This window comes from Amblyomma maculatum, chromosome 4, assembly GCF_055883805.1.
Source record: "Amblyomma maculatum isolate TAMU_Amacu chromosome 4, ASM5588380v1, whole genome shotgun sequence".
In the NCBI taxonomy this organism is placed as follows: domain Eukaryota; kingdom Metazoa; phylum Arthropoda; class Arachnida; order Ixodida; family Ixodidae; genus Amblyomma; species Amblyomma maculatum.
The window spans coordinates 98,058,238-98,074,646 of record NC_139347.1 but is presented as its reverse complement, the minus strand read 5'-3'; the positions used below and the strand labels follow the sequence as shown (position 1 = coordinate 98,074,646).

The window sequence follows — 16,409 nt, the reverse complement described above, 5'->3', positions numbered from 1 at the left end:
ACTTAACCATTTTTGTCACCAACTGACTTTCTTCTTTAGGCATGGGAGAGGCAACATCATTGCCCAAAATCATGGAGGAAGGAAAAAACTGAGGAGAGGCCCCATGTATCCCAGATGCATTGCAAAAAAGGTGCCAGAAGTCACATGCTTTTTTTTAGCCTAGATATGGGCAAATAGCAACAGCGTCAGCGTTGCTATGAGGCAGCATGGCTGTCGGTGCCGGCATCGGCGTCGGATGGCGCGGAGAAGCGCTCAGATGGGGAAAGGCACACAGGAGTGCAAAGGGAAAAGCTGCCCCATGTGTAGGTGGCGCCACAGCATTTTCCGGTCGTGGGCCGGCGTCGCGAAAAGTGACGTCACGACCTCTCCTCAGTTTTTTCCTTCCTCCATGCCCAAAATGAAAAATGAAGGTAATTTAATACTCATCAATGTTACTGTAGGTGAGATGAGGCCAAATGAATGCTGGATGCACCATTTATGACCAATGAACAAATAAAAAAAAAGAGTAATAATGACGAGTTGACGGCGAAGCGAGACTGCCTGCTTTGAAGCTCGCTGCCATATTAAAAACATGATTTTAGCCTACGTAAGGTTTGTGAACGCCGAACTCTGGAAATAGCGTATGTAAATCGATTTTACATTAAGGTTCGATTTGGAATAGCTTGCTTTGAATGCTTTTTTCACATCGCATAACCCCATAGAGAAAAGTTTGATTTTGTTTTCCAGAAGACTTCAGCAACAAAAAAAAAATAGCAATGTTCACCTCTTGTGATGTATGATTGTTTCCTGAGAAAACCACGGCTTTCCTTTAAAAACCATTCTTTTGTGTCAATACATTTGCCTAATAGCATGTAAAAATTTCATTGTCAACAAAAAATGTTCATCGAGCTCAGTTATTTTCCTTATGCGAGCACACCATATACTAGTGGTTCATCGAGCTCAGTTATTTTCCTTATGCGAGCACACCATATACTAGTGCATTTTTGCATAGTCATGTTTTACAGCCGAACTCTTATATATCGAACACGGGTATTACGATTCATTGGTTATATCAAACTCTTTCTAAATATCGTTAACAAACGTTTAAAAACTTTCAATAAGCATACACCAGACACAGTTGAATATAACGTGGATTATACCGGGTGTCCCAGCTAACTTGAACCAAGGGTTACAAAATAATATATTTGAGGTAGGTCAGTGAAATCAGTTGCATACAACTGCCAACCTCCTTGTGCACCACAGACAATTTTTTGTTTTGCAATTACTTAATTAGCTAATTACGTCAATTTTTCTAACTCACAGATATTCACCTTAGACCAAAAATGTGGATTGGAAAGTTGTAGAGCTCCTTCAGAAACCCCTATTCCATTAATTGCGATAAAGAAATTCTCACGTGTATCTTTTTTTCCGGGCTCAAAAGAAAGCCCGCGAAATACAAATAATACCACATGACTAGCGCATTTGAGCGCCACGATTGTGGTGCTCTCAGTCGTGGTTTGAGCAAACGAAATCAGCTGCGATCGTGACCCGACGGTTCGGTTGCAGCGGCAGGCTGAGATGTTGGTGATGGTTGGCGCGAGCTCGAGCTCGCCCGTCGCCACCGTGATCTTGGCAAGGCCTGCGCACCGCAGCAGCCTACATCACGACAGGCGGTTGATGATAGAGAACCGGCAAATGAAGGTGCAGCGCTAATTTTAATCGAGTCACATGATGTCATCTTGCGCCTTTACCAAAGCCTGTATGCGCAGATTCAGTGGCTGATACCATATCACTCATCCGTTTGTTGTGACGTTCGCTGATGGGAGAGAAGGTGATGCAAAGGCCTTGTTAGAATCTCGGTGGTGTCGGCTCGCCGTGCTCGCTGCTACTTGCACCGTCACGTGGGCTGGCTGTCTGACGCGGGCAAAGAAGCCATCGCAGGCATATCGGCCTGCTGCTTTAATGGGGCAGAGGAGACAAGGCCACAGCTAATTTCATTCGCTCAAACCACGGCTGAGAGCACCACAATCGCGGCGCTCAAATGCGCTAGTCACGTGGTATTATTTGTATTTCGCGGGCTTTCCTTTGAGCCCGGAAAAAAACATACACGTGAGACTTTCTTTATTGCAATTAATGGAATGGGGGTTTCTGAAGGTGCTCTACAACTTTCCAATTCACATTTTTGGTCTAAGGTGAATATTGAATAAATTAAGAAAATTAACATAATTAGCCAATTAAGTAATTGCAAAACAAAAAATTGCCTGTAGTGCGGAAGGAGTCTGGCAGTTGTATGCAACTGGTTTCACTGACCTACCTCAAATATATTATTTTGTAACCCTTGGTTCAAGTTAGCTGGGACACCCGGTATATTGAACTCCCCTGTGCCATGCGGTGCCCATTCGGATGCCTGGAAGCAGGCTTTGCTGTGCTGTGCAAGGGACTGGTGGTGGTGCAGCAAGCGTTTCGCCTTTAGTTTGCAATATCGTACGCATGCCAGCAGAGCTGTGGAAAATATGGCGCGGTCAATACGACCCAGAACCAGCAGCATGGACTGTTAAAGCCATCCTGTGTTGACGTCAGCTGTCGCAGAGATAGTGGTAATGGCAGTGCCTTTCACTCCGGTGTACCATTACCCTTTCGACATGGTGATAATGCATGAGAGGCACCCTAGCTGCCCTTTGCTCTGCCATTAGTGTGTGCTGGAGGCGCTATGGGGGACATGACTGGGTACTGGCACTAGGGTTTTTTGCAGCGTATGGAATTGCCATAGGTTTTCTCAAAATGGCGGTAACACTTTGGAGACGTCTTTCTCTCTTCTGACATAAGGGTCACCCTAGTTGATGTTCCTTTCGTGTCTAAATGTTGCTGTGCTCTTGTGTGTATTTTTGGCGGAATTTTATATTACAGCCTTTTTTCATAAATATTTTACAATTTGTTTATTTGTTCATCATAGTGGGATTCTGCCGTATATATCTATCACTGAGTGAAATGAGTTCGTTTAGGCTGTCTTGGTTGTGAAATTGGGCTTTTGTTTCGGAAGGCGGAAGCCACAGTTGATGGGAAGGCACTCAGCACTCAGCTGCATCGCGATGGACTGCTTTGTGCACTTGGCAGTGCATCGTCACCAACGGCCGCTTTCTCCAATGCCACACAGCTGAAGGATGTGGGCCAAGGGTTTCTCACTCAGGTGGGCTGCTGTGTTTGTTTTCGAACATGAGGGTCTGATGTTGTGTCTTGCTCGGTCTCCCAAACTGTTTTCTGTTAGCCTTGCAAAACTATGTTGATGCAGGTTGCCAGTCTGTAATTTTGTTTTTAATAGTCTCGGAAAATGAAATACAGCCTGGGTAGTGATTGCATGCAGATTTACCTTTGTTCTTAAACGAATGAGGCGAAAGTGCAAGTTATCCTCGGCTTTTATTAGGCAGGTTTTAAACTTTGAATTTTTCTTGCAGATGAATACAGATGCTAAAACAGTGTTACTGAACCACGGCTCTTCTACTCCAACTTGCACAACAGGATAATTGCTACTCTCTAGACATAAGCAATTTGCTTTCCATTTTTTTACTTCAGTTCGTGTTGAAGCGCAGTGTATGTATACGTGGTGCTAATTCTTTCCTAATTTGAGCAGGATAATGATGAGGCAGCGTCAAAGGAGGGATCGTCTGTGGCACCTGCTGCGAGGAAAGTGCTGCAGAATATGGACAGTCTAGTTGGCTGCAGGAAGTTTTCTGACATTAGAATAATTGCAGAAGATGGTTGTGTGATCCCAGCACATCGAGTGGTCTTACTCACACGGTGCCCTGCTGTTGAAAAGGTTAGAGCCTTTAGGAGCATTGTGTTTGCATCTAGCTCTCGACAAAAGTGCTGCCTACTTGCGCATTCGTGCTGATGGTCCAGTGCTCTCTGCTTCATTCAAAAGAACACTTGACTTTAATTAATTGAGACTAATTAGTTAATTAGTTGAAAATAGAACTTTAATTATTTGAAGCATACCCTTTTTAAAAAATGCAAAGTAGGTTTGTAGCACTGCTTAGGCTCGTAGGTAAGCACAAGCTGCTTGACGACGCGGCGAGCGGCTCGAAGCCGAGGTCCAGGGAGCACCGTGCGTGCACGTCTGCTGTCCGTAAAGGCTGAGGAGTGACTGATGCGAGGTGGGAGATGCCGAAGTTGAGGACGCGTGAGCGGCACACGACTGCTCACTCCGCAGTAACACTTGCTTGTGCAACGCTGGCTAGTGACGGCCACCACGTCCGCAACTGACACGCCCCTATGGGGCTTTACGCCCCTCGCTCACTGTCTTACTCTCTCGCTGGGTGCATCTATGCGGCTGCTCCGCCCCCTCAGTCTTAAGATGCGTGATGCGGGTGTCACCACTTGCTCAAGCAGAGACGGATGGACAGAGAGAGAAAAAGAGAGAGAGAGTGGCTTGTGCTGCAGTTGTGCGCCCGCTCCGCCTCCTCAATACTGAGCCGCGCAACGCACACGTCGCCACCTTTTCTTTCTCTACTTCAAGTTTACGAAGAGAGAGTGAGCGGCTTCGGACAGACATCGGCGAAATCCGTGATTGCGGCTAGTAGTGCTATGCACTAAAAGGATGGACAGTTGGGCAAGTTAGTAATAGTTCATATTGGAAGGTATAGCGCTCGTCTGTGTTGTCTTTTTCCTGTTCATCTTGCGTCTTGCACCATCCAATATGAAGACCCTGTTTAGACAGATCTTTTTGCGCTGTGCCAAACGACATTGGCAGCTGGCATGATCCATTTCCTTTGATGTGTAGAATGATGGAGTTTGCTTAGTAGTTTTATTCAAGGTGCCATCAGAGTCTTGAGTGATGCACAATGCCCAACTTAAGTTGTCTTCTGTCTCTGTCCCTTGATGCCACTCCTTAACGCCAAAATAGCTCTCCTGGTTTTAGTATTGCATACACACACCCCTTTTTATAAATGATTTTTTGTTTCTAGCAGCTGAGTGCTCAGGGAGATTTTGTTGCTGTGTTGTTAGAACTTATTTTCGACAAGCATTGAGACCTGTTTTGATTGATGCTAGTAAAAGTTGTATGGTCTTGTCAGGTGTTGTTTCATCCTGTAAAGGTGGGCAGCTGTGGCTGATGATGCTTCCTCGTTGCAGGAGGTGTCTCGTCAGGGAGACAGAGTACCATTGCTGGACTGGACGTCAAAGTCCAAGGCATGCGTCCTGGCCTTTCTCCACTATGTGTATTCGGGTGCACTTGACTTGGACTGTGATGACCGACGTCTTCATCTCGAGCTTAGGGGCATGGCTTTCAGGTTCTGACGTCTTTTCATTTTCTATTTACGTTTAAGCGCACTCATGATACGAAAAACCCTACTTTTCACCATTCTTTCACTAGCTGGGCCCACAAAGGGAGCCAATGACACATATCATCACTGCACTTTGTTTTCACTAGAAAACAATTTTTGTGGTGTTGCATCAGGGTATTCTTTTATACAGGTACATTTATATTGGGGAATGTTGACAGAATGTGTAAATTTCTTCAACAGCCTGCCATCCAGCACTGTTTATATATTAGACTATGGTATGGTTGACGAGCTTTGCTTGTTGTCTATGTGGGTACACCAAGTGGCCTTTAAAATGACATTAAGGGAAATAATGTCCAGCTACATTGAGAGAATAATGTTTTGAGATTACAAGCAATTTGTTTTTATTGAGAGGGAAGTTTTGATTAGCCAGAAAACTGTAGAAAATCAAATGACCACTGTGACACCACTCAAAATATCTGGCAACTGCACTTGGTAAAAGGGGTTTTTCCCTGGGCACAATTGGCACGTTGCTTTCACTTGCAGCACTGTATTTGTAAGTAGTGTTGCTGAATAGGAAAGCAGCATGACAATATTTGTTGAGATACAAGAACCTCTGGCAGCTACGTTGATGGGGGCGAAACGAAGAGGCGTCTGTGTGCTGTGCGATGTCAGTGGTTTGTCAAAATTACCCCGGAGACCTCCACTATGGCACCCCTTTCTCTCCTTCCACTTTCACTCCCACCTTCCTCCCGCAGTTCAGGTGTCCATAGAACAAATGTGACAGATACTGGACCTTCCCTTGCCTGTGAACCAATTATTGGTGTTTTTGAGTGCTGCACATTCAACTTTTGTGAGGCTATTGCATGCAGCAGCATTCTGAATGCAACAGGGCATATGTTCTCAGCATCATTCGTGCTCTTTCCAAAGCCATCATTAACTTTCCATTTCTTTCTTTTCATTTATCACATATTCAATATTCTATTTGAAATTTGAAGGCATTTTTTCCCATATCCGATTTATGTTGGAAAATTTTAATGTTCCCACACTCATTCAGAAAAGAAAAAACAGTCACATGAAGATCCACTTCATGTGAATGCAGAAAAATAAAGAAAGAAAACACACATGACTAAAAACGGACCCTCTGGTGCCAATAACAGGACGAATCTCCAACCTTTCTTTTAATAATGTTCCATGCATGATTTATTCTAAATTCTACATTAACCACTTGTAACTATAAATTCCATTTTACTGGACAAATCATATTCTTGTAGACGGCACATACCATAGGGACTATGGCCAGGTTGGCTACGCATATTCCTTCATATATACATATATTTTTATATATACATATATTATACGTATATTTTTTTATACAGTTCTGGATTTGCTCATGCACAAAGATGAGATATGCACCACCATAGTGGCTCAGTGGTTTGCTGCTGAACCTAAAAATGCGGGTTTGACCCTGGCTGCGGCAGCCCCTTTTCAATGGAGTTTAAAACCAAGGAGTTAGTGTACCGTGCTATTTCGGTGCACATTTAAAAACCCCAGGTGAGCGAAAATATCCAGAGTCCTCCACTATTACATCCCTCATGGTGCGAGTTGCTTTCAGACATTAAACTCCATAAAGCAAACCAAATAAGACAAAGGTATGGCATGCAATGCAAGGGCCCTGGCTCTGGAATCAAAAGCATGTGCTGAACAAAAATACCCACTAAGACAAGCAACATGAATGAGTACAATATAGAAATGCACCACCTACGTGATGGTTTGGTTTAGTTTGTAGAATTTAACATCCCAAGGCAACTCTGGCTATGATAGACACCCTAGTGAAGGACTCCGGAAATTTCGACCACCTGGAGCTGTTTAAGATGCAATTGACATCGCGCAGTACATGAGCACCTTGCTTCTTGCTGCTAGTGCAACTCTATAATAACTTATTAAGTTCGCCCTTATGAGAAACAGTAAGCATTTGGGACAGTTAGACGAAATGCAATCACTTTTGCTGCATCCCACAAAACTGCTTCAAAAATTTATTATCAGAGGGTACCACCACACTGTTTGCCATGAGGCCAAGTTTATCAACCTAAAGAATGGCAAAGATTGTTTGTCTTGTTTATGTAAGAATTCATGCAATGTACTTGAAAAGCAAAAAAAAAAGAAAAATCTATAATGCACAGAAGTGTATATCCTGCTAAGAAATCTTGTGTATATATTATAGAGAATTCTGTATACGGTTTTTTTTTTTGTGCAGGAAGGAGCTGCATGAAACTGGTTGGAGCTGTCAGTTTGCTGCTGAATGCAGTAAACTCGCTAATTTTTCTTCAAGGGACCAGAAAGATTTGTCTGAGTTAATCAAAACCTTGAATTAATGAATAGGCCTTGAAAAAAGCTACCAAAAACTGTTTGAATCACAGTAATCTTATCTGGTGAACACCTGCACGATGGTCGTCTGCTTTTGGGATGAAGCCGAAGTGAGAACAATGTTTTGCCCCAGTTTTAACCGAAGTGAGAACAACAGTTTGCCCTGGTGTTATCGAGTGCTTTGCTTTGCGCATACTGTCAGAGAGGCCCTCTTCTTACAAAGGAAGGTCCCTCTTCACAAAAAGGCCCGTCACGTTTTGAGGATTCTTCACTATACAATTGATGCAGTCAAGCATTGCAATGAAACTGCTCTGAATTTAAATATGTTCAGTATATTCGGTAATTTTTGGAACATTCAGAAATTCTTAATATCAGTTTTCCGAATACGAATACAAATCGAATAACGTATATATTCTGTTCATATTTTAGATTTGCAATATTTGCACACCTTTACTTTTCTGCCTATCTTTTTTTGTGTCTGCTTTAAAAGCGCATTTGTGCCAGTGTGCAGTGGCCGGTCTTGCCGCACAATCAGTATGTTTTTCTCTTTTCATTTAGATATGACATGGAAGAGCTGTGTGAAGAGCTGAAGGAGCGTTACTTCAGAAATGAAAGCAAAGAAACCGGCGCAGATGATGGTGAAGTTGATACTAGTCTAGATGAAATCTTGTCGTCATTTTGGGAGGATGACAACAAGGATGCCGTTCGTCGAGAGCAACCTGTTGACGGTGATGCTGATAACATTGAGTCATTAGAAGAAGTTTATGATTTCTTTTCAAGCCAACCTTCAACGAAGACTGAAGGTGAGGCTCTCAATGCTGTTGTTCACTTGCATAGCATGTGCTGTAGTTCTTCTGTTTCAAAACACAGCTTCTTTTCTGAGGTGGTATTCTATTTTTGCTTTGTGCTGCTCTCTGGAAAAATCTCAGCGCAGAGGTAAAACATAATTTTTCAGTTTATTCAGTTGGACCCTGTTTGAGGGAAGAAGGTTGGCAACCCTATCTCTCATTATAAAAACCTTTTTTGTTACTGACATTGAGTATAGAAAACATATAGTGATAAAGGAGAAATACTCTTGAGTTTTGATCGACTAGCCTTGGGTATAATGGATGTATTAATTATAGCATAGTATTTAACCTATTATTATTAGAAAGGTCATCTTCAAGCTCTGTGAACCCTGTGCCAAATCTCACAAACCTTGCTTACATCCATGCTTAGGAGGAGATGGCAAGGTCCGATCAGTCACATGGTGCTACAGGTAAAACTAGTACACAATGGGTTGGCTAATTTTATAACGTTTGTAAGGATCTCTTCAAATGGAAGAAGTGCTAATAGGGCTTCCGACCTGTTAACTAGGTATGAGCGCGAATGTGCTAGCATTTTAGCGGCGCTTCCGCTATGGTTGCTTTTCTGCATTGCCTAGGTACAAAGAGGCAAAGCATCAAAGAAAGCCAACGAGCCAACATACGAGGCGCCCGTACCCACAGAAACATGAATTCATGAGAAGAAACGCAGTGGCTTCTTTGCAGTGCCTTAGGGGCATATGGGTAAACCATTTGAGAACTACAGCTATTCGCTTGCATACGAGAGGGCTGGGTCTGGGGTACGCAGCAAAAGCAAAAGCACTGTGATTGTAAGCCGTCGCGATGGCTTCTCCACGTGTCACTGATGTAAGGGGGAGAAGCATCTGTAAGCAACCAAGGAAGCGATCCCGGCTGGTCATTGCCTTCTACGAACTGGATTTTTTTATTAAATCTCTTCCACGCTTAAGACAACGCAAATGCAGACTGAATTCTGCCAGTGCTAAAAATGGAGTTGTTCATACTTGATGTCTATAAATGCTTATCTACACTTTTATGCAGTGAAAGTTGGAGTTCTAATGTTGTTGTACCTCATTCAACAGTTAATTTTTTTCAAAATCAGGCAATTCAGGTAATACGTTTTCTCAGACAATAGAATTTGTTCCCGAATTTTTTAAAAACGTATCAACGAGGTTTTACAGTGTATATTATATGTGTGTATCTGTGTGTGTCCATCCGTCCTATGTTGACGTTCTTCTCATGTTGTTCTTTGTTTCACATTCAACTCTGATGGACTATATAGTAGATTTTGTATGGCTTTGATTTGAACGCAAGCTTCCTTTTTCTTTTCTTAGGTGCTGAAATCAGCAGGAATGTGAGTAGATGCAGCAGCAAAAACCTTGTCCAAGATGCACCACCATCATCCCAGGCAAATGCGGAATACACTACCACCCAACCTGTGTCGATTGTGGAACAGATGGAACAGAGTAACACCAGTGGAAGTGTGGGAACCTTGCAGCAGGGTCGTCAACGTTCTGGAACACCCCATCCTGTGAGCATTCAGCCTGAAGAGGAGTGCCCTTGGATCAACAACGCAGGTGAAAGCAGCCGGCACCCTGCCTTCCGCAAAAGCGAGAGCAGGGAGACAGACGACCACTTGGAAAGTGGTACGGGCTCAACACATGATGAAGACAACAGCAGTTCTGAGGAGCTCTTTGGAGAGTCCAACGGCTCTCCTGTTAGCAATGGAAGCAGCTGTGATGACGTAGAGGAGGAGGATGTAAAAACCCGGGAGAGACTGCCCTCTCTGCGACACGAGGCACCATGCAACACAAGAGAAGATGAGGCTATGTTGCACGATGATTCGCAAGACAGCGAGGAGAGGTCCAAGGATGCGGACGACGTATGGGACTGCGTCTGGGATGGTTTTGACGATGGTGGAGGGCAATGCCAAATGACACCCGAGCCTGCATCCTCAGTTTCTAAGCGGCAGGACCAGCGTTTTTCACCTGCCCCTGGCCAAGCCTTCACTGGTGTCAAGGCACCAAATGTGGACGAAGTCCCGCAGGAGATGCTTGACTCCTTTTTTTTTGAGGAGCAGGAGGGTGAGCCAAGTCTCTTTCTTTGCAGTTTTTTTTTTTATTTTTTGTTTAACTGAGGGGGGTGGGGGGAGGTTCGTGTCTTGTTGGATAGCACTGGTCACTGCACTATGAAATGTATGTTTGGTTACATTGTTGGGGTTACTTAACAAAGCTGTATGTCGTCACATTTTCCTCTGGTTTTACAAGGTGATTTGCACATTTTTGCTGAAAATTGTTGTCCATTTTTTTAGGAATTTGCAGGTAATTTACAGTGTTATTGGAAGTGTTTGCTTTTTGTGTTGACCAAGGGCCAAGTCCATTGTGGAAAGAGTTGGCTTGCTCCATACGTCAGCATTGTGGTAGCGTAGTATTGGCAACCCTGTGATACCACATTAGCACAACCTCATTGGAGACACGTCTTTTTCGTCTGGAAATGCATGTTAGCAACTGTGTTCGAAATGAAAGGGCTCTTTTGGAAAGTCACACTCATCTGGGGTGCACACTAATTTGTAAACAAAAATAGCATGTGGATTGGAGGCTCCAAGAGAGCCACAACCACTAGCCGGTAGTGTTGATGGCAGCCTGCCACCTGCATGCACGCGCATGCCTCAGGCGACTCTTCCTGGCTTGATAAAAAGAAACATTTTGAAAACTGTGTTCACAAGCACAAAGGGCGCAAAAGCAGCCAATCCCTGTAGTGTGCATGCTTTAGCCGCTGTGTTAGTGCCCGGAAATTCACTCGGCTGGAAAAGCCAAACAGCGTTGACGAATGCTACTTGTCTCTCGTTTTTTTTTTCCGGAAGCTGTAATTCCAAGGCAGCACTGCAGTACACGGTCATGTTATCTTCCATTCATACAGTGTGGTAAACTGCTGGGGAGCAAGTTGGTTTGGCAGCTTGCTGGTGGCTCGCTGGCAGACTTGTTTTGTTGGCCACTGTTGTGTTCCTGCAGCATGACTCTGCCTTTACTGTCCATTTGAGAATGAAAATGGTCAAGAAAAATGATCAGGTTCCAGTAGTTTTTCATTGCTGGTCCTCACATTGCAGAAACAAAGACGTAATAAAAAAAGACTGGTAGATTTATCGAAGATAACTTGACCAGCACTTATTAAATGAGCTAATTATACAAATACTCGTGCACACAGCAGATCAATACTAGAAAAATTCAATACTTTCCACAAACTGCCAATGAAGCTTAACCTGTATGTGCATAGCATCCTGCTTCATGTAGGCCACTACTCTTTCGCAGTAACTAAAAAGTTGGCTGGTTGGTTTGAAGAGTTTGAAGTAACAATTCCACTCAGAGTATAATAGACAGCGTAGTGGAGGGCTTCGGAAATTTCAATCACCGGAGGTTTATTAATATGCACAGTGAGAGGTGCCTTACGTTTCGCTTCCATCAAAAAACGGCCATCGCAGCCAAAATTCTGAAATATTGTTGCGTAAAAACTTGAACACCATAGGCTAGGCTCAAGAGTCTCTGTACTTTCCTGTACAAGCATTGCATTCTATGCATTCAGTCTTGTGCACTGCGTGCATTGAGAAAGATCCGCCATTCTTCTTTGGACGCCATGTTCAGGTTTGACTCCATTACTACACTGCAGTTCTTTAAGAACAGCACAGTTTTTACATGCTGATATAAGGAAACCGTCATTAGTGATGATTGATGAGAAATGTTATTTGAAAGTAGGTGTCAAAAATTTGGAGCTTTGTCACATATAATAGGTAGCGCATTTGCCTAGTATCCTACGTTGTGAGATGACTCGAAAGCCACTGTTGAGAAAAGTACTTCTGGCAGTAAATGGATGACTCTGAATCCTGGAGTGAAATAAACATTTATAAATAGAACATATTAATTTTCCCAAATTACTAAAGTTTTGGCATACATATATGCTATAGGTTAAAGGAATTTAAGTTGCCAGCTAGAATTGCAGGAGGCAGTAGAAAGTCAAGGTGGGTGTAATGAATGAGAGAAGTTTGCTTTGTGCTGCTATAGGCGCGGTTACGCTGTTCATTGCTTTTTTGTTAAGCTATTTTCCAGCTGTCTTCCTGCATCTCTAATGGCTGACATTTTTCTCGTGGCGTAGTTCGTAGACGGGCGTTCGTAAACCACCAGTGTTCGCTGGCTGGCGCTCACACACCGGCGTTTGTAGCATGGACGAAAGGAGGGGAAGAACGCTGTCACGTTCCGCTCTTAAAGACGTAGCTTAAGCGTTTTCTGCCATATGTGCAGTGAACTTCCATACGAAGATGCTGTAGAATTCAGTCCATCTGGAATGTATGAATTTGGAGTCGGTTTCAGTTTTCTTCACTGAGATATGCTTTAATGTTTGGGTATTGGTTTTACGTGCACCTTAGTGCCCATGACTGGACAAGTACATACTGATCAGGGGGTTCTCCTAGTAGGTTCCATGGAAACTTGGGATTCCTTCGAGTGCTTTTCAGGAACTCTCTAAGCACTTCAATTCATCCACTACTCAACCATCACATTTTTTCACCCACTTTATATCGGGACTAGCCACACTGTAACTGCTTACAGCAGATTACTTCACTGAACTGCAAATTATTAATTGAATTAAGGCACTTCTTGAGGTGCCATGTGTTTGTGTGTTCCTCTTTACATGCATATTGGATAGGTAGACATGGAAGCAAAAAATCAACATTAGAGCAACTCTTGTGGCCTAGGGGCAAGCCTTGGCGTGAGTTTGGCGAAGTGGCGAAAAGTAGAATTCGTGGTCATTGAAATAATTCTCCTGTGTTTTATGCAATTCATGCTCAGTATTTGATACGCAGAAAGGTATGTTATGCCTGTGGTGAGCACTTCTGACACTTCTTTTGTTCTGTCTCTTCTGGTGCTGTCTGGAACGCGCACTTGGAACTTGGCGGAGTAGCTCCTGGCGGCATGGATCATACACCTGTATCCCTTGCTCGATATCATGGAACACCTTCTCGCATGTCGGCAGCTCAAGTAACCCCTCTGCCCGACTATGCTGCCATGCATACTCCAGAGCTGCAGAGCCAGCTTCAGCGATTTGGTGTACGCAAGTTGCCCCGGAACAAGGCTGTCAATGTCCTCCACCATATCTATGATGAGACTCATCCCCGTGCGTATTATACCTTGCTTGCATTTTAAAGCTGAGGCATGTTACTTGCCTACTCTACTCTCCTAGACAACTGTAGTGTAACCGTGGCTGTAGGTCTTTGAATGTGCTGCTTAATGTGCCAGAGCTCATTGTCGTTCATCACTACTCTGTGTGGACTGTTCTCTTCTGATAAATGAGAGGCCATAGGCCAGCTTTTACAGAAGCCGCCATTCCTTCTTTGCCTCTGGAATCTGCCCTGTCCCCCCGGCTTTACCAGTATGACACATGTCATTGAGGCATGCCGATGCACCCAGTGTTGCCTATGCTAGGCCTTTTGGGCGTCATTGAGCTGCACATTCTTCATCGTTTTAGACAGTGTGTTTGCAAATGATCAGTTACCAATCGTGACATGCAACGAATCCTGTTGGCTTTGGTTGCAGTGCCATTTGGCACTCAATTGAGGTTAATGTTATTGTAAGGCAGTTTCTGTGAACCTGGATAAAAAACTAAACAGATGCATAGGGGAAAGAAGTTCAGAACTGTGGATTGAGTGATTTCAAAATGCTGCAATGTCACAGCAGGGCAGAAAAAGGCCACTGGAGTACAGCTCTCTTTCTCTTTTTTTTTTTTTTTTTTTTTTGTGTAATATTGCGGAAGCAGTGACCAGGTGGCAGTGTTGTGCACCAGGACTTTCGAGTTGCGGAATTGTCTGTTTGGCTGTTGTGACACAGTGTCCACTGGTTGTCCGCTGCCAGCACAAACATACTGAGATAGATGTTGCTTGCTCGCAAAATGTTTCTCAAACAAACTTGGCACGGAAGGTGTTTCAGTTGCTCCTGAGTGTGTAGTTGCATATTTAGCGTGTTTGCTTTTTGATGTGCCTGTGCTGCAAGCAGACGAGCAACAGGGACTGTGCCACGTCAGCAGAACATCTAGCCAATGAGATGGCCGTGCTACTTCCTTGTTGATGCCCCTACGATTTCACACAAACAAACAAAAAAAAAGAAAACATTGATAGCTCTACATTAGTGCAGCTAGGGGATGCCTTTCTTTGTACACTGGTTGCTAAATTAACCCCTTAACCGTTTCGGACGAGCGCCAATTCGTCCCCAAACCGTTTTGGACGACTATAGCTCGTCCTCGCTGAATAGGTTCTTCCCTTCAGCGTTTCGGACGAGCAATGCTCGTTAGTGGCTTAGATGGCATTTTGCTCGACAGATGGCAGCACTGACCTGATAATTTAGTTTTTTTCTACCACATAAACGCCTTTTCGTATGGCAACATGGGTTTTAAAAATGGCATCCGGCCGAGGCGACGCGTGCATTACTGGCCCGTCTTCTCGGAAACGACGCTTTTCTTCGTCGTCATCTTCTTCGAACGATGGTGATTCAGACACTGAAGTGTACATTGTTTCAGGGAGCGAGGACGACAGTGATGACTTTGTGCTGAGCAGTTCTTCCGTATTGTGAGAAATAATAAAGTTCAATATGCTAATTTGACTTCGTGTTTGCTTGAAAAATTTTTTAAAGATCGAATGCATGCTTTTTATTGCAATAATAACCGAAATCAGGAATTAAAAAAATAAGCAGTTTTGTTAAAAAATTCGTTGATATAACAAAACGGTGAAGGGGTTAATAAAGAATGAATAGAAGACGTAATTGGCTGTGGCAGGTCATCGTTGTTTTTAAAATCAAAAAATTATCTCAACATGGCATCACATGCATTAACAAGAACAAAAATGATCTCGCTCTTCATTTTCCAGCATCACTTATATGTGTTGAGAGCCATTTGCTGAAGTTTTTCTCAGGAAATCTGATTGAGGTGTTCTGGTATCTATTTCAGTGGTTCCTGAAACACCTCAAAGGCCTGCGCTTCAGAGGACCGGAGCAAATGCCATTGACGCTAGAGACTATAGAAATGAACAGTTAGCTCGGAGCAGTCAATCTGAGCAGTTTCCCACTAGTGAAGAACAGTACCACTACAGTGTGTCATCAAGGTAACCGCTATACAGAGGTCTGAAATTGCGCGCAGCAAGCATGCTTGTGCTGAGCATAGGCATTAATATAAGCATGCTGATTGTTACAAGAACCTCTCTGTAGGGATATTAATAATAAAATATGTTTGTTTACATCACTTGTGATGCTCTATGCCCCAGATATTTATTTTGATGTTTCAGTGACTGAAAAAAAAAAAAATCATCTTTCCTACACAGGAGAAGCACAGCAGTAGCAATTTTAGCCAACAACATTCCAATGCCAAATGCATAGAAAGCATGGGTAGTGTGTCTGTTTTTGCATCAATCCATGCACAGGTTGTCGTTACTTCTAGCCTGAGCATTTTGTACATTTATTGTAGCATTGGCTAATTTTTATGCTAAAAGAAACAAAAAGTCAATGTGCTTCCGTTTGGTTCTCATTTTTCAAATTCTTTAGCAGCACTGATGAAGATGGGACATCTGGTGATGATGATAGCGACTGTAATATCAATGAAAAGCTCAGGCACTTCTTTGAGAGAAATACAGAGCTGTCAGAAAGCATCTTAATGTATGAGGTGAGCCCATTCTGCACAACCACAGCTTCAGCCGCACCTTTTGCTTTGGCAATTATGACACATGCATTTGTGGTTGCGTTCTTGCCTATTTCAGCCCATTGACTTCCAAAAGCTCCGTCTAATTCTGCGGGAAGCCAATATCAGGATCTCATCTAAAAGCCTCATAAACTATCTGGATGAGCAAGTGAGCATTATTGAAACAATAGCCTCTCTCTCTCGTCAGGCGACGTAATCCTTTATATGGCGTTATCTTGTAGAGTTCTGAAGAAAGTAC

At 43.4% G+C, this 16,409-nt stretch overlaps 1 protein-coding gene across 1 annotated transcript in view; it reads left to right on the top strand.

Moving 5' to 3' along the window:
- LOC146191758 (uncharacterized) overlaps positions 1 to 16,409 on the top strand; it is an 81,651-nt gene that overhangs the window by 20,220 nt on the left and 45,022 nt on the right. Inside the window, exons 10-18 of the mRNA XM_084602269.1 lie at positions 3,020 to 3,166; positions 3,608 to 3,793; positions 5,107 to 5,264; positions 8,181 to 8,425; positions 9,778 to 10,527; positions 13,394 to 13,606; positions 15,428 to 15,581; positions 16,018 to 16,135; positions 16,230 to 16,319. Coding sequence (XP_084458395.1) covers positions 3,020 to 3,166; positions 3,608 to 3,793; positions 5,107 to 5,264; positions 8,181 to 8,425; positions 9,778 to 10,527; positions 13,394 to 13,606; positions 15,428 to 15,581; positions 16,018 to 16,135; positions 16,230 to 16,319 — 2,061 coding nt within the window. The remainder of the gene's footprint in view (positions 1 to 3,019; positions 3,167 to 3,607; positions 3,794 to 5,106; positions 5,265 to 8,180; positions 8,426 to 9,777; positions 10,528 to 13,393; positions 13,607 to 15,427; positions 15,582 to 16,017; positions 16,136 to 16,229; positions 16,320 to 16,409) is intronic.